The sequence below is a fragment of the Phyllostomus discolor genome, chromosome 9 (genome assembly GCF_004126475.2).
Source record: "Phyllostomus discolor isolate MPI-MPIP mPhyDis1 chromosome 9, mPhyDis1.pri.v3, whole genome shotgun sequence".
Classification (NCBI taxonomy): Eukaryota; Metazoa; Chordata; class Mammalia; order Chiroptera; family Phyllostomidae; genus Phyllostomus; species Phyllostomus discolor.
Genome location: NC_040911.2, coordinates 67,339,293 through 67,366,011, shown reverse-complemented (window position 1 = coordinate 67,366,011; position 26,719 = coordinate 67,339,293). Strand labels below are relative to the sequence as shown.

The 26,719-nt window shown below is 40.1% G+C and overlaps 2 protein-coding genes and 2 pseudogenes across 5 annotated transcripts in view; 3 read left to right on the top strand and 1 right to left on the bottom strand.

The window, feature by feature from the left end:
• KAT14 (lysine acetyltransferase 14) overlaps nucleotides 1–22,400 on the top strand; it is a 76,491-nt gene extending 54,091 nt beyond the window's left edge. For 2 of the 3 annotated variants that reach the window (XM_036009497.1, XM_036009496.1), the window contains exons 8-11: nucleotides 16,399–16,535; nucleotides 17,459–17,634; nucleotides 18,931–19,121; nucleotides 21,666–22,400. In XM_036009497.1, coding sequence (XP_035865390.1) covers nucleotides 16,399–16,535; nucleotides 17,459–17,634; nucleotides 18,931–19,121; nucleotides 21,666–21,839 — 678 coding nt within the window. In that variant the 3' untranslated portion in view covers nucleotides 21,840–22,400. The other variant, XM_036009498.1, reaches the window with a different exon arrangement.
• LOC114506203 (protein PET117 homolog, mitochondrial) overlaps nucleotides 1–22,400 on the top strand; it is a 76,491-nt gene extending 54,091 nt beyond the window's left edge. For both annotated transcript variants that reach the window (XM_028523711.2, XM_028523712.2), the window contains exons 8-11: nucleotides 16,399–16,535; nucleotides 17,459–17,634; nucleotides 18,931–19,121; nucleotides 21,666–22,400. The gene's annotated coding sequence lies outside the window, so the exon portion shown is untranslated. The remainder of the gene's footprint in view (nucleotides 1–16,398; nucleotides 16,536–17,458; nucleotides 17,635–18,930; nucleotides 19,122–21,665) is intronic.
• On the top strand, nucleotides 11,488–13,078 carry LOC114506202 (annotated as a pseudogene).
• A 2,182-nt stretch (nucleotides 22,401–24,582) lies between the features above and the next one.
• On the bottom strand, nucleotides 24,583–24,791 carry LOC114506204 (annotated as a pseudogene).
• Between the last annotated feature and the right edge of the window lie 1,928 nt (nucleotides 24,792–26,719).

Below are 26,719 nucleotides of genomic sequence, written 5' to 3'. Positions count from 1 at the left end.
GCCCCACTTTCCAATGACCTCTTTCACGTGACACTGGGAATTTCTCCCACTATGGCCACCCCTGCAGTAGTTTACAGCCAGCTTTGAGTTTTTAGTTTCCCATGCAGCAAGCTCTGCTTTGCCCACATAGTCTGCCGCCTTGTGGCGAGTCCTCTCAACCAGCCCTGCCTCACCCACACAGTCCGCTGTCTTCCCGCAAATCCTCTCTGCTTGGCTGCCCATCTCCACCACTCCTACTGGTCTGGGTGAATGTTTCTTTAATGCCTTGGTTGTGAGAGTTCCATGGAGTTCCATGGAGTTTTTAGATTGGTTTTTATCCTTCTTTTGGTTATGTGAGGAAGTGAAGCATTTCTACCTGTGCCTCCATCTTGACCAGAACCAGCCCATTTTTCAAGTGGATTGTTTGCATTTTGGTGTTGAGTCTTGTAAGTTCTTTATCAATTATGGGTATTAACCCCTCATCAGATATATCATTGGCAAATATATTCTCCCAGTCATTGGGTTGTCTTTTCATTTTCTTGATGGTTTCCTTTGCAAAAGCTCTTTAGTTTGATATAGTCCAATTTGTTTGTTTTCTTTCCCTTGCTCAAGGAGATATACCAGAAAAAATATTGCTACAAGCAGTGTCTGAGATTTTACTGCCTATGTTTTCTTCTAGCATTTTTGTGATTTCAAGCCTCACATTTAAGTCTTTAATCCACTCTGGTTTATTCTTTTGTGTTATGTAAGAAGGGGGTCTAGTTTCATTTCTTTTGCACATGTCCAATTTTCCCAGCACTGTTTATTGAACAGACTGTTTTTACCCCATTGTATTTTTTGGCCTCCTTTGTCAAATATTAGTTGACTATTAAAGTGTGGGTTTATTTCTGGGCTCTCTATTCTGTTTCATTGATCTATATGTCTGTTTTTCTGTCAGTACCATGCTGTTTTCATTACTATGGCCTTGTACTATAGTTTGAGATCAGGTAGTGTGATATTTTTTGTTCTTTTTTCTTAAGATTGCTGAGGCTATTAGGGTTCCTTTGTGGATCCATATGATTTTTTGGAATATTCTAGTTCTGTGAGATACGCCATTGGTATTTTAATAAAAATTGCATTGAATCTATAGATTGCTTTGGATAGTATGAATATTTTAATGATCTTAATTTTTCCTACCCATGAACATAGTATATGCTTCCACTTATTTGCATCTTTCTCAGTTTCTTTCTTCAGTATCATATAATTCTCCAAGTATAGGTCTTTTACCTTCTTAGTTAAATGTATTCCTAGGTTCCTTATTTTGTTGTTGTTGTTGTTGTTGTAATTGTAAATGGGAGTGTTTTCTTAATATTTCTTTCTGGTAGTTCACTATTGGTGTATAAAAATAGTACCAATTTCTGACTATGAATTTTGTATCTTGCTACTTTACTGATTTTATTTATCAGTTCTACTAGTTTTTTGGTGGAGTCTTTAGGGTTTTCGATATATAGTATCATGGCAAGAGTTTTTCTGTATATAGCAGAGGTGTCCCATCTGTGGCCTGTGGGCTGCAGGCAGCCCAGGATGGTTATGAATGTGGCCCAACAGAAAATCATAAATTTACTCAAAACATTATGAGATTTTTATGTGATTATGTGTCATAATGTATTTAATGTGTGGCCAAAGACAACTCTTCTTCCAGTATGGCACAAATGCCAAAAGGTTGGATACCCTGATACACATAGTATCATGTTATCTGCATATAATGATAGTTTTACTTCTTCCTTTCCAGTATGGATGCTTTTTATTTCTTCTTGTCTGATTGCTGTGGCTATAACTTCCAGTACTGTATTGAATAAGAGTGGTGAAAGTGTATATCCCTGTCTTGTTCCTTCTCTTAATTGAAAAGGTTTTAGTTTTTGCCTCTTAGGTATGATGTTGGCTCTGGGTTTGTCAAATATGGTCTTTATTATGTTTAGGTGTGTTCCACATATTCCCATTTTGCTATGTTTTTATCACAAATGTGTGTTGGATTTTATCACATGTTTTTTCTACCATTATTGATATGATTGTGTGGTTTTTGTTTTTCATTTTGCTTATGTGGTTTATCATGTTTATTGACTTGCAGGTACTGTACCAATCTTGTATCCTCAGAATAAATCCTAGGTGGTCATGGTGTATGAACTTTTGAATGTATTGCTGGATCTAGCGTGCTAGTATTTTGCTAAGGATTTTAGTGTTAATGTTCATCAGGGATATTGCCCTATAATTTTCTTTGTTTGTGGTATCTTTATCTGGTTTCTAAATTAGGAAAATGCTGGCTTCATAAATTGAGCTTGGAAGTTTTCCTTTCTCTTGAATTTTTGGAATAGTTTGAGAAGGATAGGTGATAGTTCTTGGAATGTTTGGTAAAATTGACCTGTGTAACCATTGGGTCTAGGATTTTTGTTCATTGGGAGTTGATTACTGCTTCAATTTTACCATTTGTGTTCTGTCAATTCAGATTTTCTGATTCTTTCTGATTTAGTTTTAGAAGATTATGTTTTTAGGAATTTACCTATTTTGTTGGCATATATTTGTTTGTAGTATTTTTTACAATCCTTTGTGTTTCTTTTTTTTAAAGTATATCTTATTGATTATGCCATTACAGTTGTCCCAATTTTTTATCCCCTTTATTCCCTTTCTTCCTGCACCAGCCCACAGTCCAGCAGACCCCCTCACCCCTTAGTTCATGTCCATGGGTTGTATATTGGCTCCTCCATTTCCTATACTATTCTTAACTTCTCCTGCCTATTTTGTGCCTGTTATGCTTCTATTCCCTGTAACTTCCCCCCCATATTCTTCCCTTCCCTCTCCCCCGATAACCCTCCGTGTGATGACCATTTCTGTGATTCTATTCCTGTTCTAGTCGTTAGTTTGTTAAAACATTTTTAGGTTCACTTGTTGATAGTTCTGAGTTTGTTGTCATTTTACTGTTCATAGTTTTGATCTTATTATTTTTCTTAATAAAACCTTTTAACTTTTCATATAATAAGGGCTTGGTGATGATGAATTCCTTTAAACTTACCTTATCTGGGAAGCACTTTATCTGCCCCTCCATTCTAAATGATAGCTTTGCTGGATAGTGTAATCTTGGATGTAGGTTCCTGCCTTTCATGATTTGGGATACTTTTTTCCAGCCCCACCTTGCCTGCAAGGTTTCTTTTGAGAAATCAGCTGATAGCCTGATGGGTTACCTACTTCCTTTGTAGGTAACTTTCTCCTTTCCCTTTATTGCTTCTAAGACTCTCTCTTTATCTTTAGTATTGGTAGCTTAATTGTTATGTGCCATGGTGTGTTCCTCCTTGGGTCCAATTTCTTTAGGACTCTCTGGGCTTCCTGAAAGTCTATTTCTTTTGCCTTATTGGGGAAGTTTTCCTTCATTATTTGTTCAAATAGTTTTCAATTTCTTGGCCTTTCTCTTCTCCTGGCTCCCCTATAATTCAGATGCTGGAGCATTTGAAGTTGTCCTAGAGGTTCCTAAGCCTCTCCTCATTTTTTTTTGAATTCTTGTTTCTTTATTTTCTTCTGGTTGGATTTTTCTTTCCTCCTTTTGTTTCAGATCATTGAGTCCTGGTTTCCTTCCCTTCATCATTGGTTCCCTGTATATTTTCCTTTATTTATGTTTTCATAGCCTTTACTTCTTCCTCTGTCTTGTGACCATACTCAACCATTTCTGTGAGCATCCTGATTACTAGTGTTTTGAACTCTGGTAGGTTGTCTGTTTCCTCGTTGCTTAGTTCTTTTTTCTGAACTTTTGATCTGTTCTTTCATTTGGGCCATATTTCTTTGTTTTGGTGCAGCTCTTATGTTGTAAGGCAAGGAGCCACACTTATTCACCAGGGTGGGGCAACCCACATTGCTGCATTTTGGTGCTGTCTGTGGGGGAGGGTCAGAGAGGAAACAGTGCCTCTTGTTTGCTCTGTTGTGCCTTCCCTTGTTTCCCACAAGTGGATTGTGCCTTTTCAGGTGCTGATTCTCGGGTGGGTGGGCTTATATACATTCTTGGACCCCATGGGTTTCTTCCACATACTCTCCTGTGAGACTGGGAGTTTCTCCTGCTGCCACAACCCCCACAGAGTTTTACAGTCAGGGGGGTCTTTAGTTTCCCGCACTGATATCTTGGGTTCCTCAGTCTGTCTCACTCCCCAGTTGTTCTTCCTGGCTTATTGGTGTACAAATGTGGGATCAACTGATCCTCTAGCTGCTTCCTTGCCATGTGTCCTCTCCACCCCAGCTGCCTTTCTCTGCCTACCCTATAGGTCCTCGGTTGTTGGACTTCCATGCAGTTTGAATTTCTGGTAGTTCTGGTTGTTTTTTGTTTTTCAATTGGTGGTTATCCCTTTTTTGGTTGTACAAGGAAGGGAAGCATTTCTACTTATGCCTCCATATTCCCTTTGTGTTTCTTTGGTGTCAGTTGTTACTTCTTTTCTATTTATTTTATTTATTTGGGTCCTCTTTTTTTTCCTGATGAGTCTGGTTAAAGGTTTGTCAATCTCGCTTATCTTTTCAGAGAACCAGCTCTTGATTTTATTGCTCTTTTGTATTTTTTTAGACACTATTTTGATTACTTCTGCTCTGATATTTATTCCTTCTACTCACTTTAGGCTTTGTCTTTTTTTCCTCCCAGTTCCCAGTGTAAAGTTAGATTATTTATTGGCGCTTTTACTTGTTTCTTGGGATAATGTTATAAATTTCCTTCTTAGGACTGCTTTCACTGTGTCCCATAGATTTTGGGTTGTTATGTTCTCATATTTATTTGTTTTAAGGTGTCTTTTGTTTTTTTCCTTGATCTCATTGTTAACCTCGTTCATTGTGTAGAACATGTTACTTTGCCTCTGTGTGTTTGTGTGTTCTTCAGGGTTTTTGTATGTGTGCATGATTGATGTAGTTTCATACCACTATGGTCAGAGAAGAGGCTTGATTTGATTTCAGTCTTCTTAAATTTATTGAGACTTATTTTGTGTCCTAACATGTGGTCATTCTAGAAAATATTCCATGTACATTTGAAAAGAATGTATATTCTGGTGCTTTTGGGTGAAATGCTCAGAAGATATCAATTAAATCCATCTGATCTAGTGTGCCATTTAAGGCCACTGTTTCCTTATGGATTTTCTGTCTAAAAGATCTACCTATTGGTGTCAATGGTGTGTTAAAGTTCCCTATTCTGACTATATTTCTGTCTGTCTCTCCTTTTGTGTCCATCAAGGTTTGCTTTACATATTTAGGTGCATCAGTGCTTGGTGCATACATGTTTACAAGGGTTATATCTTCTTGTATTGATCCCGTTAGCATCATGTAATGTCCTTTGGCTCTTGTTGTGGCCTTTGTTTTGAAGCCTGTTTTGTCTGCTATCAGTATTGCCACCTCAGCTTTTTGTTGTTTTCATTTGCATTGCATATCTTCTTCCATCCCTTTTAGTCTGTATGTGTATCTTTTGTTCTGAGGTGGGTCTCTTGTAGACAGCATATATGTAGGCCTTGTTTTCTTATCTATTCAGCCACCCTATGTTTTAGAAGCATTTTAGCTATTTACATTTAAAGTGATTATCAATAGGTATGTATTTTTGTGTGTTCCTCTGTTGTTTCTTTTTCTTTCTTCCTTCTTCTTCCACCTTCTTCTTCCTCTTCCCCCCTCCTTCCTCCTCCCCCCCTCCTTCCTCCCCCTCCCCTCCTCCCCTTCCTCCTCCTCCTCCTCCTCCTTCTTCTCCTCCTCCTCCTCCTTCTTCCTTCTTCCTCCTCTTTCTTCTTCTTCAACACAGGCCCTTTAACATTTCTTGTAATACTGGTTTGGTGGTAACAAACTTGTTTAGCTTTTTCTTGTCTGGAAAGCTCTTTATTTCTTCTTCAAATGATAGTTTTCTTGGGTAAGGTAGCCTTGGTTGTAGGCCCTTGAGTTTTATCGTTTTGAATATTTCATGCCAATCTCTTCCGGCCTGAAATGTTTCTGTTGAGAAATCAGCTGACAGTGTAATGGGAGCTCCTTTGTAGGTAACTAGCTCTCTTTCTCTTGTGGTTTTTAAGATTGTCTTTTTGTGTTTAACCTTTGCCATTTTAATTGTGATGTGTATTGGTGTAGGCCCATTTGGCTTCATCTTGTTTGAAACTCTGTACTTCTTGGACTTGTCTTTTTCCTTCACCAGGTTAGGGACGTTTTTCATCATTATTTCTTCAAACAGGTTCTTGATCCCTTGTTCTCTCTTCTCTCTTGTACCCCTATGATGCAGATGTTATGCTTTATATTTTCCCAAAGGTCTCTTAAACTAGCCTCATTTTTTGAAGTTCTTTTTTCTATTTGCTGCTCTGATTGAGTGTTTTCCTCTATCTTGTCTTCCAAATCACTGATTTGATCCTCTTCCTCATCCAGCCTACTGTTTATTCCTCCCAGTGTATTCTTCATTTCAGAAATTGTATTCTTTTTTTTAAAGATTTTATTTATTTATTTTTAGAGAGAAAGGAAGGGAAGGAGCGAGGGAGAGAAACATCAGTGTGCGGTTGCCTCTCCCTACTGGCCCGCAACCCAGGCATGTTCTCTGACTGTGAATCAAACTGTTGACTCTTTGGTTCACAGGCCTGCTCTCAATCCACTTAGCTAACCCAGGCAGGGCATGTTTTCTTCATTTCTTAGTGGTCCTTTTGTATGGTTCTGAATCCTTTTTAATGCTATTGTAGTTCTTGCTAAGTTCCTTGAGAATCCTTATAACCATTTTATTTTTAAATTTTTTATGTGATAGATTGCTTGCCTCCATTTCGTTGAGCTCTGTTTGTGGAGATTTCTCCAGTTCTTTCACTTTGGGCATGTTTCTTTGTCTCCCCAGTTTGGCTGCCTCTTTGTGTTTATTTCTGTATATTACGTAGATCTGCTGTGACTCCCGTTGTTTGTGGGGTGGCCTTATATAGTAGGTGTCCTGTGGGTTCCAGTGGTGCAGTCTCATTCATCACCTCAGCTAGGCACTCCAAGAATGTCCCTTGTATGGGTTATGTGGGCCCTGCTTTTGCAAATGAGTCTTGATTGCTGTTGGCCCATTTGTACATGGGATTGACCCTCGGGCTGGCTGTGAGGCTCAACCCCAGCTGTGGAGTGCCAGCAGTTCTGTAGGTGCTGACACACAAAGCAGAATTGGCCTCAGTAAGGTTTGGTTCCTGCCAAGATTTCCCTTTACATATGTTACTTGTGAAGTTTCTTTGATCCTGCTCTGATGTTTTCTGATACAGGCCACTGTGTGTATTGATTCTGGGCCTCTTGGGATGGACTATGGTGCAGGCCAGAGTAAAGTGCTGCTTGTGACTCGCCCTTGGCAACCTGTTTGGAGTTACAAGGGATCCAGTTTCTGCTGCCTCTGCTGGTCCTAGATGTAGACAAGAAGGACCAAGCTGGTTACCAAAACTGGCTTTTAACAGCACCAGGCCTGGGGGCAGATCAGCAAAAGTCCCAAGGCATCCCTAGATTCACCTCTGCCTTGCAGCTGCCTTTTAGGTTCAGTCAGTGAAAGAGCCTCTGGCTGTACTGCTCAGCAGGGTGTAAGCTCCTCGGGGTGGAGGGTGAGGAAAACCAGAGGGTGGGGATATGTCTTTCCCCCAGGCTAATGCTGGTTTAGGAGGGCCCCAGCGAGTAACTATGGCATATTGAGAATAGGGGAATGACTTAACACAGAGATCCTGGCAGGTGTCCCTCAGCTCTCTTCCCAGAGCCACAAATCTCAGATTCTCCTCACACATCTCTAGTCTGCCCTGCCCTTCCTCTGCTGGAGCCCAGGGTGAGTTGCTATGAGTAAAATTTTGTGCATTAGCCTTTTAAAATGATACTTGTGTTTTAAGTGGATTCCTATCTCTCCCTGGTATATAAAAACCTCATTGCTTTTCACAACCAGATATGTAGGTGGCTTTTGCTGGCTTTGGTGCTTTGGGCTAGGGAGCCCTGCTTGGTATTTATATCACATCTTCTCAGGGGCAACACCTCCTGCCCCGCCAGCTGACATATCCCTTTGGAACCTCAGCTGCCACCTGTGGGAGCAGGGCCAGGGCTTTTTGTGTCTCCACCCTTACTACCAGTCTCCATGTGGCTTCTTCTGTAAATCTCTGGTTATAAGATGTCTCTTCATCTAGTCTTCAGTTGGTTATTCAGGATGATTGTTCTATAATTTAGTTGTGGTTCCAGTTTTGTCCTGGGAGGAGGTGAGTGTAGTTTTTACCTACTCCGCTGTTATCTTGAATCTCCCTTAACTTTGCCTTTTTTTTCTTTGAGTTTTTTATTTTTTATTTTTTTATTATTTAATGTATTTTATTGATTATGCTGTTACAGTTGTCCCATTACGCCCCCTTCATTCCCCTCCACTCTGTACACCCTCTCCCACCCACATTCCGCCCCTTTAATTCATGTTCATGTGTTATAAGTTCTTTAGCTTCTACATTTCCCATACTATTCTTGCCCTCCCCCTGTCTGTTTTCTACCTACCATCTATGCTACTTATTCTCTGTACCTTCCCCCCTCCCCGCCTTCCTCCCACTCCCCTGTTGCTAACCCTCCATGTGATCTCCATTTTTGTGGTTCTGTTCCTGTTCTAGTTGTTTGCTTAATTTGTTTTTGTTTTTGTTTTAGGCGTGGTTAATAATTGTGAGTTTGCTGTCCTTTTACTATACATGTTTTTTATCTTCTTTTTCTTAGATAAGTCCCTTTAACATTTCATAAAATAAGGGCTTGGTGATGATGAACTCCTTCAACTTGACCTTATCTGAGAAGCACTTTATCTGCCCTTCCATTCTAAATGAAAGCTTTGCTAGATAGAGTAATCTGGGATATAGGTCCTTGTCTTTCATGACTTGGAATACTTCTTTCCAGCTCCTTCTTACCTATAAGGTCTCTTTTGAGAAATCAGCTGACAGTCTGATGGGAACTCCTTTGTTGGTTACTGTCCCCTTACCTCTTGCTGCTTCTAGGATTCTCTCCTTCATTTTTCCCTTGGCTAATGTAATTATGATGTGCCTTGGTGTGTTCCTCCTTGGGTCCAACTTCTTTGGGACTTTCTGAGCTTCCTGGACTTCCTGGAAGTCTGTTTCCTTTGCCAAAATTGGGAAGTTCTCGTTTATTATTTGTTTAAATAAGTTTTCCACTTGTTGCTCTTTCGGATGTTGGAACATTTAAAGATGTCCTGGAGGTTCCTAAGCCTCTCATTTTTTTTGAATTCTTATTTCTTCATTCTTTTCTGATTGTATGTTTTTTTCTTTTTCTTTTTTTTTGAAAGATTTTATTTATTTATTTTTAGAGAGGGAAGGGAGGGAGATAGAGAAAGAGAGAGAGAGAAACATCAATGTGCGGCTGCTGGGGGTTATGTCCTGCAACCCAGGCATGTACCCTGGCTGGGAATTGAACCTGGGACACTTTGGTTCCCAGCCCGTGCTCAATCCACTGAGCTATGCCAGCCAGGGCTTGATTGTATGTTTTTTTCTTCCTTCTAGTCTACTTCATTGATGTGAGACCCAGCTTCATTCCATCACTATTGGTTCCCTGTGCATTTTTCTTCATTTCACTTATTGTTGCCTTAATTTTTTCATCTAATTTGCAACCAAATTCAACCAATTATGTGAGCATCCTGATCACCAGTGTTTTGAACTGTGTATCTGATAGGTTGGCTATCTCTCGGTCACTTAAAAGTACTGGTTGTGAGGCTTTCATATCTGTTCTAGCCATCTTTTTTTTTTCCTTTGGTCTGGTTGTTCCTGTTACGTATGAGGGGCGGAGCCTTTGGTGTTCACTAGGGCGGGGGACCCCAGTTGCTGAGTTGTGAAGCTATATGTGGGGATGGGGTCAGAGAGGGAACAATGGCGCTTGCTCTGCTCTCTGTTGGACCTCAGTCCCTTTCGCCACTTCCCCTAAGCTAACTGGGACCCTCTGGTGCCAATTCCCGCATGCATGGGCTTGTGCACCCTGTGAAACTTTCCATCGACCTCCTGTGAGGCTGGGAGTCTCCCTGGGCCTCAACCCCCACAGGTGTTTTCAATCAGTGTCCCAAGGCTCTATTTCCCAGTGCTGGGATCCTGAGTTGTGCGCAGTGCCTTGCTTCACAATTGCCACCTCGCTGGGTCTTCCTGTTTCCGCCTCTTGGCCAGGGTCTCTGCCAGCTGCCACTTGTATGCTCAGGGACCACTCGCTGCAGTCTTGTGTGCCTCAGATGCCTTATGTGCCCCAGATGCCTTACGTGCCTGGTTCCAACACTCTCTGCTCTCCAAGCTGCGACCCATGCCTGGCTGCCTGACTCCACCCCTCCTACCGGTTTGGGTGAATGTGTCTATTTTAACTTCTTGGTAGTCTGACTTCCTTATAGTTCAATTTTCTATCAGTTCTGGTTGTTATTCTGTTTCTAAATTGTTGTCCCTATCTTGGTTGTGCAAGGAGGCACAGTGTGTCTACCTATGCCTCCATCTTGGCCGGAAGTCCCCCTTACTTTGCCTTTTTGAAGCAATCCTTCACCTGTCCCTAACATCATTCATTCACTGAGTACTTTATTTCAGTGATGTTGTATTTAATATCTGATAATGGATAACAGATGCTTCATGACTACTCCTTCCTATTTCCAGTCTCCTTCATTACTTTCAAGCCTATTTATTATGCTTTTTAAAAATAGCTTTATTGAGCCCTGGCTGGTGTAGCTCAGTGGATTAAGTGTCAGACTGCAAACCAAAGGGTTGCCGGTTTGATTCCCAGTCAGGGCACATGCCTGGGTTGCGGGCCAGGTCTCTATCTAGTAGGGGTGCACAAGAGGCAACCACACATTGGTGTTTCTCTCCCTCTCTTTCTCCCTCCTCCTCTGTCTAAAAATAAATAAATAAAACTTAAAAAAATACATAAAAACAGCTTTATTGAAACAAAATTCACATATTATACAGTTTACCCACTTAAAGTATACAATTCATTGGTTTATAATATTGCCACAGAATTGTATAAATATCACCACAGTCAATTTTAGAACATTTTTATCATCCTAAAAAGAAACCTAAACTTTAGCTGTTGTTGCCCTCCTCTCCATACCCAGCGACTGTTAATGTATTTTCTGTCACTATAGATTTGCCTCTTCTGGAAATTTCATATAAATGGAAGCTCATAATATGTGGTCTTTTCTGACTGCTTCCTTTCACTTTGCATAATGTTTTCAGTATTCATCCATGTTGTGGTATATATTAGTGCTGTTATTTTTTATGGTTAAATAATTAATATACCATCGTGTGGCTCTACCACATTCTATTTGTCCATCTAACAGATGATAGACATTTGAGTTGTTTGCACCTTTTGGCTATTGTAAATAATGCTGTGAACATTTGTGTACAGGTTTTTGTGTGGACATACGTTTTCACTTTTGGGTTTATATCCAGGAGTGGAATTGGCCAGTCAAATAGTAGCATGATGTGTAACTCTTTGAAAAGCTACAGACTAGTTCCCAAAATAGCTACGCTATTTTACATTCTCTCCAGTGTTATATGAAGATACAATGCAATGGGTTTGCCACCAGAACATAGGTGTTGTGAAAACCACCACTAATTAAAGCCAGAATGGGAAAGGAAAAGATTCACATCAACATTGTGGTCATTGGACACATAGATTCCAGCAGGTCTGCCACTACAGGCCATCTCATCTACAGATGTGGTGGGATCGACAAAAGGACCATTAAAAATTTGAAAAGGAGGCTACTGAGATGAGGAAGGGCTCCTTCAGGTGTGCCTAGGTCTTGGATAAACTGAAAGTTGAACATGAGTGTGGTATCACAATTGATGTCTCCCTGTGGAAATTCAAGACCTGCAAGTATTATGTGACCATAATTTATGCCCCAGGTCACAGAGGCTTTATCAAAAACATGATTACAGGCACATCCCAGGCTGACTGTGCTGTCCTGTATGTTGCTGCCAGTGTTGGTGAATTAAAGTGTGTATCTCCAAGAATGGGCAGATCCATGAGCATGCCCTTCTGGCTTTCATATTAGGTGTGAAACAGCTGATTGTTGGTGTTAACGAAATGGATTCCACTAAGCCACCCTACAGCCAGAAGAGATATGAGGAAATTGTTAAAGAAGTCAGCACCTACGTTAAGAAAATTGGCTACAACCCTGACATAGTAGCATTTGTGCCAGTTTCTGGTTGGAGTGGTGACAACATGCTGGAGCCAAGTGCTGACATGCCTTAGTTCAAGGGATAGAAAGTCACCCAGACAGATGACAGTGCTAGTGGAACACACTGCTTGAAGTCTTGAATTGCATCCCTACACCAACTTATCCAACTGACAGGCCCCTGAATTTGCCCCTCCAAGATGTCTACAAAATTGATATTGTCTCTGTGGGCCAAGTGGAGACTGGTATTCTCAAACGGGGCATAGTGGTCACCTTTGCCCCAGTCAGTGTTACAACTGAAGTGAAGCCCTTTGAAATGCACCATGAAGCTTTGAGTGAAGCTTTGACATATGTGTCAAAGTTGTTTGTCATGGCAGTGTGGGTGTTTGCAGCAAAAATGACCTATCAATGGAAGCAGCTAGCTTCACAGCTCAGGTGATTATCCTGAACCATCCAGGCCAAATCAGTGCTGGATATGCATCTGTGCTGGATTGTCACCCAGCTCACATTGCTTGCAAATTTACTCAGCTGAAGCAGAAGATTGATCGTCACTCTGGGGAAAACTGGAAGATGGCCCAAAGTTTTTGAAGTCTGGTGATGCTGCCATTGTAGATATGGTTCCTGGCAAGCCCATGTGCACTGAGAGCTTCTCTGACTATTCTCCTTTGGGATTCTTTGCTGTTCGTGGCATGAGCCAGAGAGTTGCTGTTGGTGTCATCAAAGCAGTGAACAAGAAGGCAGCTGGAGCTGGGAAAGTCACCAAGTCTGCCCAGAAATCTCAGAAGGCTAAATGAATATTATCTCCAATACCTGTCACCCCAGTCTTAGTGATGGAAGAAAGGTCTTAGAACTGTCTCAACAGGACACTTAAGTTTAGTAGTGAAAGACTTTAATAATTGCAATGCATTGTAAAACCTTCAGAAGGAGAGGTGAATATTTTGTAGACCATGTGGTTTTTGTGTGTGTGGCAGTTTTTAAGTTACTAGTTTATTAAATCAGTACTTTTTAATGGAAACAACCTGACCAAAAATCTGTCACAGAATTTTGAAACCCATTAAGTCAAAGTTTAATGAAGAAGAAAAAAAAGTGGTATGTTTCAGTTTTGATTTCCATTTTTCTGATGACTCTTTATAGTGCTTTAAAAAATTTCATGCTGATCTGATCATTTCTGGCTTTCCCAGTGCATTTTGTTTACTTTATCTTTTGTTTTGTTTTATGCTCCTTATTTACATGTCTTGATTTTTAAAAAGATTTTATTTATTTTTTAGAGAGGGAAAGGAGGGAGAGAGAGAGACAGACAGACAGACAGACAGATAGACATCAGTTGTGCGGTTGCTGGGGGCCGTGGCCTGCAGCCCAGGCATGTGCGCTGACTGGGAATCGAACCTGTGACACTTTGGTTCGCAGCCCACACTCAATCCACTGAGCTACGCCAGCCAGGGCACATGCCTTGATTTTTTTCCACTGTGAATGTATATTCCCTTGGTCTTACCAGCTACCTTTGCTGGCAGTGTACACCTGGAGAGAAGAGAAAAGTCTGGTTTCCAGCTTGTCACCCTCTTGGCAACTTTTGTAAAATAGGAGGCTCTGGGCTCAATCATTTAGCATCCTCACCTTTTTCTACAATCATGCAACCTCACCTCAAAGAAACTCCCAGGACTTCTGGCCCCTGTGCTCCTTTACACCTCCCTCTGCTGTCACTGGATTAGAGAATATGCAGGGGCTGTCCCAAGGGTGTCTGTCCTCCACCTCAGGAAGGTACCAGCACTGTTCTGATATCACCCCTCTAGTTGGTGCTTCCTGGCAAAGTTGTTTGCCAGAGATCTATCCAGAGCTGAGGAAGTGGTCCAATCAGGAAATATCCCTATCCCCATCATGATGCAATACCTTTCTGTGCTCTAGACTGCCTACTGCCACCTTACCTGTATCCAGACACTTTTGGTGTTCTTTGGGGTTTCCCACAGCCTTTGTATTCTGTCTTCCCTCTCACTCTTTAGACCTCTCCTAGATTGGGTTTGGGGAAGGGACCTAACAGCCCACCTATCTCCCTATTTTGTTTAGAACCAGAAGTGTGAAGAAGCTCTTTCAACATTTTCCAAACTTACTTGACTTTGGGACCCCCCTTACCCCCCCTCCATTTTGTCATTCAACTGATGTTCAATTGAATACTTCATACGTGCCAAGCACTATTCTTTGGGGCAGTACTGCAGTGAATTAAGACAGACAAGGTTTCCTACCCTTATGGAGCTGCCATCAGTGAGCAGGGAGGCGACAGTACTAACTCCCTTAATGAACAGGATGACTTCCTACAAGGCTGCAGTGGAGTGGAGGAGCAGAGAGCAGTAACAGCACTTCAGACAGGGTAGTTAAGGACAGCCTTTCTGTAGAGGTAACACTTGAACCAAGTTCTGATATACAAGGAAGAGCCAGGCTGAGGAAAATTTAGGACAGAAGACCCAGGCACAGGACCTAAGGCAGGAGTTAGTTTGGTGTCGGGGGCTAGAACATAGTGATGACTAAGAAAGGGGATGATGGGAGATGAGGCCATAGAAATAATGGAGCCAGATCCCATGGGTCACGGCAAAGCATTTGAATTGTTTTATGAACATACAGGGGGAAGGCAGGTAGGAGTTTCCATCAAGTGAGGTGAATTTAATTAGTTTTTAAAGGAAGAATCCGGCTCTGGCTCTGTGCAGAGAACAGATGATATGGGGTAAGAGTGACAGGCAGTGGGAAGACCGATAGGCAGTGGTAGTGACAGTGATCTGGACAGAAGTTGAGTGTGGTTTAGACTTGGGAGAAAGCAGGGGTGATGGAAGGAAGTTGGGGTACTATATAACATTTATAGAGTTCCACAAACTCATCTTGAGACATTAACTGGATAGTGTTTTGTGGGCTAGTGGTCCAGTGCCTGGCATTTCAGTTATCTGTTGCTGTATTACAAACCATCCCAAAACTTAGTAGCTTAAAACAATGAATATTTAATATTTCTTCCGATGCTGTGGGTTGACTGGGCTCAATTGGGTGATTCTTCTGTGGCAGCATTCATCTGAGAGCTGGATCAGGATTGGAATGAACAGGATGGCTTCTCTTCCCCCAGAACCTGTTTCTACATCCTCTAGTTGTTCAGCGGTCCAGCCTGAACACAATGGTAGCTGAACTCAAAGAGGGAAAAAATGGAAGCTGCCAGCCCTCTTAAGGCCTGGGTTCAAAAGTCCCAGAATGATACTTCTGTCACTTTCTGATTGGTCACTTACTGGCCCACCCAGATTCAAGGGGAAGAGAAATTGACTCTGCCTTTTGATATGAGGAGCCAGAAATATCCAAAAGTATAGGAGGGAGTGTTGGGTCAATATTTTGAAACTATATAAGACAGCTTGCAATTTCACTTTGAAACTTATTTTAAACTCCTAGAAGAATTTCAAAGTTCACTTTTAAAAGTTTTGATGTTCAGTTTGGGAAAGTAATGAGAGCAAATTATGAAAGAAAGAATTCTTGCTCTTCTTCCAACAGAGTTATTTGCTAGGCTAATAAACTGATTCTACAAAAAGAACTCAAGTTTCTAAACTTTATCCAACCCTTGGCAAACTATTTTATAAATGTCTTTTAATCTTTAATTTTAGCTCTTTGCTATAAAACCCTAATTGCATGTGTTCTGTTACTACATGACTGAGGGTCCTAGAGTGGCACTCACTGAGAACAGACATCTTCAATCAGGCTCCCAAGGTGAAACCCACCAGTTCAGTTAGGGTACCCGCCTAAGGAGCAGAGACCACATCCTGTTTGACTCTGGTAGGGCCTCTCCACTATTGTGATTTGTTTTAGGGATGATACCTATTTTTGTCAAATTTACTCATTGGAATAGAGACATATTTTAATCAATCCATATATAGATACTGCAATAATTGGCCCCCATGGCTGTTTGGATAACTATACTTACCTTCACGGCACTAGAGCTGGTTAATGTTTGTTGAATGGACTGAAGATGTAATATAGATAAAATGAAGCTGTAAATTCCATGCTCAGTACTGCATTTCACTCACTTAATGACTTTAAACATTTTAAACTTTAAACTTAAATCTTTTAAGTTATTTTGATTTTAAATTGTTACAACTAGGATGAGTTTTTCATATTTAATTTTATACAAAGGTGACTATGAATTTTTTTGTTGACATGAGCTTTTAAAATAGGATGTAAAAAAGACCTTTCTGATACATGAAAACATCATAAGTACTGATTATCTATGGAAATTAAATCAATCTTTTGAATAATTTTGTTTATATATAACCAGTGTTTCTTTCTCATAGACTGCCTTGCCATCCAGGAAAGGATTTCGGCACCAAACCACCAAGTTTTTATATCGTTTGGTGGGATCAGAAGATTTGGTTGTGGACCAGAGCATTGTGAGCCCTTATACCTCTCGGATCTTGAAACCGTACATCAGGTATATGGAGAAGAGCCATGATGTGGATTGTGTCATGACAAGTAATGTTTGTGCTTTCTACCCCCCATCCCTCTCTTGGAATGAGGAAATACCAAAACCTGTGAGCGGGAGTCAGCAAGGACCGAGTCTGTGCTTTGGTACCTAGCCTCAGCCCTGACTTGTTTCAGCTATGCTTTTTTGCAGAAACGATGATCCTTTGATAGAAACAGAAAAAGCAAGGATAAGTTAACTGTTGGATTTCATTAAGATGACCATACTCATTGTTTTCTTTTAAATTTAAAGTTGTATGTATTTAATAGTCTATGAAATAAAAAAAATGAGAGAGTTGTTTCAAATTGTACCTATAGCTGGATTGGATGTTGGGACAGTTTCTGCTGCGAAGCAGAGCAGACGAGAGGTCCCCAGTGCTATCTTGGCTGTGATTAACAGAGCACATAGTCTTTGTTGACTGCACTTGCACTGCAGCTCTGTAGTCACCTGATGCTCCTTGCATAGATAGCACTGCTTCCCAGGCAGACACATGGAAAGGCAGTGTGTGAGCCTGCTTTGGTTCCCCTGGTCTCTGGTGGTCCCCAGCTACCTTGGCAGGATTGAACCTTCCCTGCCCTAGACTCTGTCTTGGTGAGAACATTCAGAGGATTAAATCAGATTCTAATTCTGTTTCCTCACTCTGTTCATAAGGCTCACTAGCACCAGTAGAGTTACTGGTGGGTACAGAGGGGTTTGGTCAACAGATGTTTAAAGAACGAATTTTAAATTCATACCAAAATGTACTATAGCTGTGGTCAAGCTAGTTGCCATATAAAGTAATGCAAGTTAGTTCAAAATTTCAAGCTGATCAAAGAGTTTGCATGAATCAAATGGTTAGGAGTAATATTGGGTATTTTTTGACTTGAATTTGTTTATCTTCTGTGGTACTGGAGGCGTGATTATGAAACAAAGCCACCCAAACTGCAACTCCTGTCACAGATTCGTTCTCATCTGCACAGAAGTGACTCTCACTGGACTCCAGAGGCTGATGCACCTCTCGATTACTGCTATGTCCGGCCAAATCACATCCCAACGATAAACTCCATGTGTCAGGAGTTTTTCTGGCCTGGTATGTTCTCCCCTTTTCAAACTGGGTAGATCAGTTTTCTGTATAGTTAACTTCAGTAATTTTTAAAATTACTGTATGTCATGTGACCCTAAAACCTTTACTCATGATTTTATATAGTTTGTCTCTACTAATATAAAAATATTAAAATATAAATACCCCTTTTTTCCCTAAGATCAAGAATAAGCCTGCATTTAAAGTAATAAACAGTGTTTTGTTTGTTTCTCTTCCCTATTTTCCTCTGCTTCTAGAATAAAAGATTCATTCTGTTTGTTTCTACGTATGTTTAGATACCAGGTAATGTCTATCAGCCATACACAGACTGGCAGCTGGGGCATTTGGCACTTTTGATTTTGTTTAATAATTCTGTGTGCTCTGTTTATTTAGCTATTTCTTAGAGAGTGTCAGTACAGCCAAAAGGTGTTTTTAAAAAACCAAATATGCCGATCACAGACTTTAACCCAATATGATTTGTCATTTTATCAGCCTTATAATATACTGTATCTAAGTACCAAAGCCATCAGTTAAGAGAACACATTTTCGTTGTTAAATATAAACACATTTTTTGTGGATCTGCTTTACCACTGTGCTTTGAAATATAATATGTCTTCCAGATGTTAAATAAGATTTCATCAGGATGAGAGCTTTGTCATCTTCATTGTCTCATAATCATGTCATAGTGCCTGTGGTGGCAGAGCTGTGCAAGTGGAAAGGAACATTCCAGGAGCAGTCACTACTTCCTGCCTTTACACTAGTGACTTTCATAACCTATGCAAGAGCTCATTTTTTATTTAACCTTTTTATTGTAAAATGTAGCATTTGTACAAAAGAGCTTATAAATTGAGTATGTCTGAGATAAAGACTACAATGAAATGGACACTCTCAGGGGATCTTGACTCCCACTCTTTGAGGTCTAGGTACACTCTCATCTTAAACAAGGTAAAACTGAAGCTAAGACATTTAGAGATGTGCCTATTGATACACGTGGCCAAGGAGGCTGAATTGAAAACCAGGTGTGTCCAGTGCTCAACCTGTTCACTCCTACTATCCATCCTATCCTGCCTTTCCTCTTTTACATACATACTTAGAAAAGATTATGTTGATTTTGGTATATTCTAAAATTCATTTTTAATTTTATGATCTGAATGTGTGCTATGTATGGTAATATCTTTGTCTCATTTTGTTTTGGTTTGGTTTTTTAGCATGCAGGTACAGCTGTAAGTACAGACTGAAAAGCTTGGTGTTCATTAATTCCAAAAGGCACATGGTTTTGAATCTCCAATTGTTTCTTTTCTTTAGGCATTGACCTGTCTGAGTGCTTGCAGTACCCAGACTTCAGTGTTGTTGTCCTGTATAAAAAAGTCATCATTGCTTTTGGCTTCATGGTTCCCGACGTGAAGTACAATGAAGCTTACATTTCATTTCTGTTTGTCCATCCTGAATGGAGAAGAGCAGGGATTGCAACTTTCATGATTTATCATCTCATTCAGGTATGTTGTCTGTGCTCATCTTCTACACACTTGCTTCTGGGCTCTTTGGAAAGAATTAGAGGAAGAGTGGATCTGAGCAGGGCCCTCCTTGCACGGCCCAGTGGAATATGAGACCAAGTGACAATGCCAGTCACCATCCTTCTCCACAAGATGGGTTGCCCTTTGGTTTTCAGAAGCTGCCAGTGGGTTCTGGTGTGTTGCGTAATGTTATCCATTTTTTCTTATTATATTGTTTTTCTTTTTTTTTACAGTATATGTTTAAAAGACAGTATCTTTTGTACCGTGAATTTGCAGTAGAAGATGTATAATGTACTTTTTTTTACTTCTGTTGGTGTGCACTGTATATGTAGTCTGTGTGCTTCTTTTGATGAAAGTAACTTTATAAGAAAAAAAAAACACGTAGACAAAAATCTTCAACCCTCTAAAATAAAATTGCAATTTAGATGCGGGTTTTGAAGAAGCCAGTTTGTGAATATGTGTAGTAAATAAATGAGAAAATTGCAAAAGTGAAAGCCTGAAGCAGTTATACTGTCCATATCGGAAACGCTGTTGCTCTTTGAATCAGTGCCACCACGACTCAGACAAGGAAGTGGAACTATGGTTTTTAGTTTTCAAATATTTTAAAACATTGTAGCTAAGCTGTATCAATCACTAGTAGCACATATTTTGTAATTCTTGGTTGCTTTTCATTTTGCTATCATCGTATAACCTGGTATGAACCTTCCAAGATTTAATTCTAATATCAAATTATAATTCATCCTTTGATAAAATCTGTATCACCTTTGAAGAAAATATACCGTATATTTATATACTAACATCAGAAAAACATGCAAGGATTTTATTTCACCCAGCATATTTTTGGCAACTCTTATTTAGAAACCATCTGGTATGGATGATTTTGTGCTACTGGTCTAGATTCTTTTTTTTGTTTGGGATTTTTTTTTATTATTATTGAGGTATAATTGACATAATAACATTATATTAATAAGCTTCAAGTGTACAACATAATGATTTAATTTTTGTACATACCGTACATTGTCTTGTTAACATCCATTACCAAACATAATTATAAAATTTTGTTTTTCTTATTATGAGAATTTTTAAGGTTTATTCTCTTAGCAACTATCAAGTATACAGTACAGTATTAAATGGAGGATGGAGTTGATAGAATGTTGTTTTTCCAGTTTTTAATGAAACTTGATCAGCAATTCCAAGTGTTGGCCAGAACCTTGGGAACTGTCTTCTAGAAATTGTTTTCTTCTCACCTCTCAACAATTTATATGTGCTACCTTGTGTTGTCTTGAACTGAGAGCTTCTCAGTTATTTCTCCCATGCTTCCTTTTTCTCTGCCTACTCCAGTCACAGAATTGACTTCTACTCTGTGTTCATCCTTCAACCTAACAGAATGCCTACAGGATTTCTGCCTTTCCCTTCTGGCAAGGGCTTGAGGGCAGGGCACAGATGACAGTTGGATGTGTGTGCTTGACACAAGGACTGGTCCAGTCAGTCCTAACAGAGCATTTCCTGAGTGGGAGGAGAGTCTTTATCTTGGTATGTGGGTGCCTGGCCCCCGGCCAGCCCAGGCCCGGACACAGACAGTAGTACTTGGTGATGACTGTGATCAGACTGTGCATATTTACAGACTGTCCTATGATAAGGAATACCAGCCTTATCATAGGATACGCTCTTGTCCTTGGTATAATAGTAGTTCTTTCTTGTTCTAAAATGCCTTTGGATACAAAATGTGAATTCAACAGAGAATAGAAGGTAGCTGTCTACTTTTGACAGAGTTCTTAAGTAGAGGCCTTGGGGGAACCAAGAAGTATAAACTCTCAAGGACCCTGTCAACATCAGTATTTTGATGCCGCCTTCATTAAAAACAGGTTGCTTATTTATATTACTTTTGGGATACTTTAGCCTGTGTAGCTAGTTAAAGAATCCAAGGGCTTGCCTTGTATTGGTAGAATAATTATTATTCTTTTTCCCTAGGATTGGGCCTATCCTAAATATAGAAATCTCAGTTTGAGAAGTGAGTTCTGTCTGTTTGGGAGGAATGGGAGATAGACTTTGGGATTCTGAAGGTCCATGTAAATTCTTCAAGTTTTATAATTAAATGAAAGTCTTAATATGTCATATCTGGTCACATAATTTAACATCTAGTTTTTAAAAGCAGAGCTTACCTTGTTCACTATTTCTTCAAGATTGACACAGTGTTTGGTATAGATATGTTTGATACATTTACATGAAATTGAAGTACAAATAATACAGTTGACAATAAAATACCTCCCTTGGCCCTTTGCTTCAGAGAGAAAAAAGAACATTCAGCATACCATCAGTTTCCTTAGTGTTGATGAATGCTTTGGTGAATGTTTTGATCCAGGTAAACCGTCATTTGGTTTCCAGCTGTTGTGAGGTGTTGCAAAATCTGAGTCCCTAACTTCTCCAGTTTCCTAAACTATCTACACTTAAAAGAGTTTCTTTACCTACTCATTTTTCCCTCAGGCTTTCTCCTATTCATCTTGTATTTTTCCACTCTTTTGGCAGACCTGTATGGGCAAGGATGTAACCCTTCATGTCTCAGCGAGCAACCCCGCTATGCTGCTGTACCAGAAGTTTGGATTCAAGACTGAGGAATATGTTTTAGATTTTTATGATAAGTATTACCCCTTGGAGAGCACAGAGTGTAAACATGCATTCTTCCTGAGGCTCCGACGCTGATGTGACTTGAATATAGATCTTCACAGAGAAACACATATGCTATTAGAGATGGGTCTTCACATAAACCTTATTCATTTCACTGTGAGTTCTAATCTCTATGATTAGACATTCATTCAAATTCTCAGCTGAGCTGAGAAAAGAGGTGGGCAATGGAATGAGTAGTGAGCAGCCTATCAGCAAAATTGCTGTCCAGTCAGTCCTTTCTGGAGAGGCTGTCAACCCACATCTTGGGACTCCAGACTCCACAGTTAACTAACACTGAAAGATGTTGCTGTCCTTCCACTGGACAGTTTATAGAATGAGTATCAAACTGATATTTTTAGTCCATCCTAATTTAAAGGATGAGCAAATGTGATTGCTGTAAAGATTCATGCAGTGCCTAAGAGGCACTATCCTGTCCTAGAATGATGAGGGATTATGAGATGGTTATGTAAAGGGATGCCAACCCTTTACCCAGCCTTGATGTGTTGTCAGTGAACCTGCAGGACTTCTAAGTCAGTGAGGTTCTGTTGTCTTTCTCTGACTTTGGTCACAGTCAAAATAAACTAAATGTTGTGTCTATACATTGCTTCACCTGTTCTGTTTGCATCTCCCACCAGGGGCTTGGTCTTGGAGTTGAGGGTCTCAGTTTCCCTGTGCCTATGAAGTTGGCTTGGTGTTGAGTGGCTGAGTGGCCTGCATTTAGATTGTACCACTGGGTGGAAGTGTGCAGTGGTGGAAGGAGAATTGGCCTTGGACAGACCTATATTGTCTTCAGGACTAGGCTGGTTGGTGTGTGTGGCAGGTGGGAGGTATTGGAGACAGACTCTCAATAAGCTTTTTTGGGATCTAGAAGGAGCATTTCCAAAAGTATTGGCTATTATCAAATAAAAATCTTTCCTTGTAACAACTAGATCTTCAATCTAATCATTTGGCTTTCAAACTTTCTTTAATTAAGAGTGGTGGCTCTTAACTTTTTGGGACATGTATTCCTTTCAGGTTCCAAAGAAACCTGAGTACTCTCTAGAAAACTGGCACATTTAAAATTTTGGATCAGATATCTGTGGACCACAGGTTAAGAACCTTAGTTCTAGTGTCGTAGGTTCAATTCCCAGTCAGGGTACATGCCTGGGTTGCAGGCCATGACCCCCAGCAACTGCACATTGATGTCTCTCTCTCTCTCTCTCTCTCCCTCCCTTCCCTCTCTAAAAATAAATAAATAAAACTTTTTAAAAAATTAAAAAAAAAGAACCTCTGTTCTACAGACTGTAGTTAGAGCCAGCTTGAATCTCTCTGTTCAAGGGGAATGCATTGTGCCCTCATGTGAATATAGTCTAGAAGTTTTTCTGTCATTTTTCTCTCTTAACGAGGTTCAGGGCTCCCCAGCATTTGGCCCAGGACTGGACACAGAGTCACTCATTTGCCAAGTTCACCAAAGCTGTTATGGCCTGCCTCCAGAGAATGAATCCTCTGGACTCTTTACCACCTTTCTCTCCTTCCAGAGGAGCTAAACCAACACTTCCCAGCCTCACCCTGCAAGGACTCAACAGAGAGGGTGGGATCAGTTGTAACCTAACACTCACTCGTTTACTCTTTAGGTATATGTGTTTTTATGTTAAAATAATGGATTTTTTTTTACCCCAAAGCTTTAAGTAGTGTTGACACTCTAGGAAGATGGACATTTGAGCCTCTGCACACAGGAGCTCCTAGATTACACGGATGTACATCACAGAGCTGCACACTCCTCTCCACAGCAGTGATACTGCAGGGGTCAGGACAGACCTGTCTTCACTTTATTTTTTTTTAGATTTTTTATTCATGTATTTATTCCATAATCAGAATAAATCATAATTTAAAAGCCATGACATTTTCACAAGGTTAAGGAGACTTTGTATTATAGCTGCATCAATAAAACAGATATAAGTCTAAAATGCAACACTAAACAGGTGTCCTGTTCCCATGATGGAATAACTACATAACAATTATACATATAAATTCACTAAAGATTGAGGTGAGGAAAATAACCCTTTGAAACAAACTTCCCAATGACTAGAGGCATGCTGCATAATTTCTATTAATATATTACTGCAAGATGGAAAAAGTCTGAAGTATACCATATTTTGCTGTATATAATGTGCACTCATGCATCTGTGTGCATTATACACGTGATTATTATACTGATGGTATGTAATCATTATACGCATGTATAATGTGCATCCTTATTTTTCTCTAAAAATTTTGGCAAAAAAAGTCCACAGTATACATGGTAAAATATGGTGACTACTAACTCCAACCCCCTTTATTTCATGTACCTGATCTTGGCATTTGTCTTCCTTCTTCAGTCATATCAAATCTATGCTCAGAAATGCCACCTTCATTCCCCAAGGACCTCAGCAAAGACTGCTAATAATGAGCCTGTATGCAGTCTTCACCTAGAATCTCCAGAGAAATCAAGAGCCCAATAAGAGCAGCAGCATTTCTTTAAACAATTATTTTAACTGTTTAATTAGTTCTGATAGGCCATGTGCATTTCATAAACAAATGGAAATAGTGTCTTAATACCTTCCTTTCTTCTTGCAAAATGTTAAGCAAGTTATTCAAGTAAAAATTTTTTACAGAAACAATGAAAAATAAAAATTCAAAGGGTTTATGCCAAAAAGCAAACCAGTCCTTTGCAGCCTATTTGTTTCTGGGTTGTAAAGCCACAAAGAGGGCAGTTAGGCTGTAGATGGTCCCTCCCATGGTGGCCCAGGCAGGCCTTATTTCAGGTGGGTGGGCACACCATTGATTTCTGGAAAAACTTCAGCTCAGGAACTTTTCCCAGCATGATATGTACCGTAACTGGAAGTCAAATTAGTTGGTGTGGCAAATATGATAGGTATGGAAACCATAGGCTTTAATCTCTGGGCTATAGGTATAGGAAGCCCATGCTCCCACCAATTTCTATGCGAAACCCCTAAACTTGTAGTACATGATGCTCTCTGTCCAGCTACTCATAGCCTCTCCCTGTCTCACTTTAAATGACACCTTCAAATTTGTCTCATTTTGAGAGAAAACTTCAAGGTGAAAATGAGTAGCAGTTGAAAAGCAAACACATTACTAATATGTTCACATTTGGTCAAAATGTCTAGTATTCTAGTATTCTAGTTAAACTGAGTATGGCTAAAGGCTAAATTAAAAGTTATGTACAACAAAAGGCATTAAGCTTTAAGTAGGGTGAAAAGCAAAGGCCTGATCTCAGAGGTTCTTGGAAAAACAAGAATTATTGGGAACTTAAGTGTCTGGGGCTTAAGCCTTGGGTGGTGGTCTTGTGTCTCCATATAGCAGCAGAAAAACACTTGGCATTTCCAGAGCCAAAGCTAGGGTAGAAACATGAAAGTTTATAAGACATTGAACAGACACACTCTAGGTACTAAAAATATGAAAATAATGGCTGCTCTTACTGAGCTCTTCTACCAAGGACTCCATGAAGTGGTGCTTTAATGTCCTCTTTTAGGGAAGAGAAAAAAGGCTTGAAAGGTTAAGTAAAATAGCACACAGACCGAAGGGACTGATCTTGTCTGTGCTGGACCCGTCTCTGCAATAGCCCTGCCCAGTCTGCAGTGTGGTGTGAAATGGAGGATGAGCTCTCCCAGGCCAAAGGGTCCTTGGACCCAGAATGGGGACCTATTTTCTGACCTGAGCCAGGCACTTCCTACACGTGCTGCTTGGACCTCCCTCCTTTGGTGTGTGGATAGTTCTTTGCTGGTCTCCCAGGTAAGGGTTCATAACTTGAGGTTGTTGTGTGCAAAGAAGTGAGTATAAGAGTATAATTATTTTTCAGGGGAGGGGCCTGAAGCATCAACAGATGTTTAAAGGGGTGTGTGAGCCAAAAAGCAGTAACAAACCCTGGTCAGATTGGAGGAGAGACCTTTCTAGAGCAGGCTGGGTGGTTGTGACAGTTTCAAAAGGAATGACTCAGCAAATATTACCTTTAAAATGTTTTGTTTTTAATTGACATAATTTCAGGCTTGATGGAAAATTTGCAAGAGGACAAAGGATTCCCAGATACCTTTTATCCTTGTTCCCTAAATATTAATATTTTACACATTTGCCTTTTTCTTGCTCTCTTTACACACATTATACATACATGTACATACACTTTTTCTGAATAATTTAAAAGCAAGTTGCAGATACCATGTCCCTTTACCCTTAATATTATGGTGTGCATTTCTTAAAGTAAGAAATGTTCTTACCTCACCACAGTACAATGATCAAAATCACATAAGTTACCCTTGACCCCATGCTGTTATCTGATCTACAGACATAATTCACATTTCACTAATTGTTCTAACATTGCCCTTTATAGCATAAGAAAATCAAGATTAAGCATTGTGTTCAGTTGTCATGCTTCCTTAGTCTTTTATGATCAGAAACTGCCCTGGTCTTTCTTAATATGGACATTTTTTATAAGTACTGGCAAGTTGATTTGCAGAATGTCCCTGAACTTGGGGGTACCTGTTGTTTCCTTCTGTTTAGCATTCTGTTAGGTACTTTGGCAGAAATACTACAATATGATGCTGAGTTCTTCTCAGCCCATCATTTAGGAAGCACATGCTGTCCACTAGTCCCATTTCTAGCAAATTTAACTTTGATTTTTTAGTTTTTGCAGATAAGTACGTTGTGGGGAGATTCACTGAGTTGATGTAATATTCTGTTACTGTTCAGACATTCCAGCACTAGTTTTAGCATCCAAACAGTGTTCTTTTGGCCTGCTACTGTGAAGAGGAAAGCTGTCCAGGCTTCCTTGAGGAAGCCCCTTTTAAAGCTGGGTTACCGATGCCTGTTCTTTTTTGTGTGGTAATAACACTGAGCACTAAACTCAAGAGACAGCCTGGTATGTTAAGTAGTAAGTACGTCTT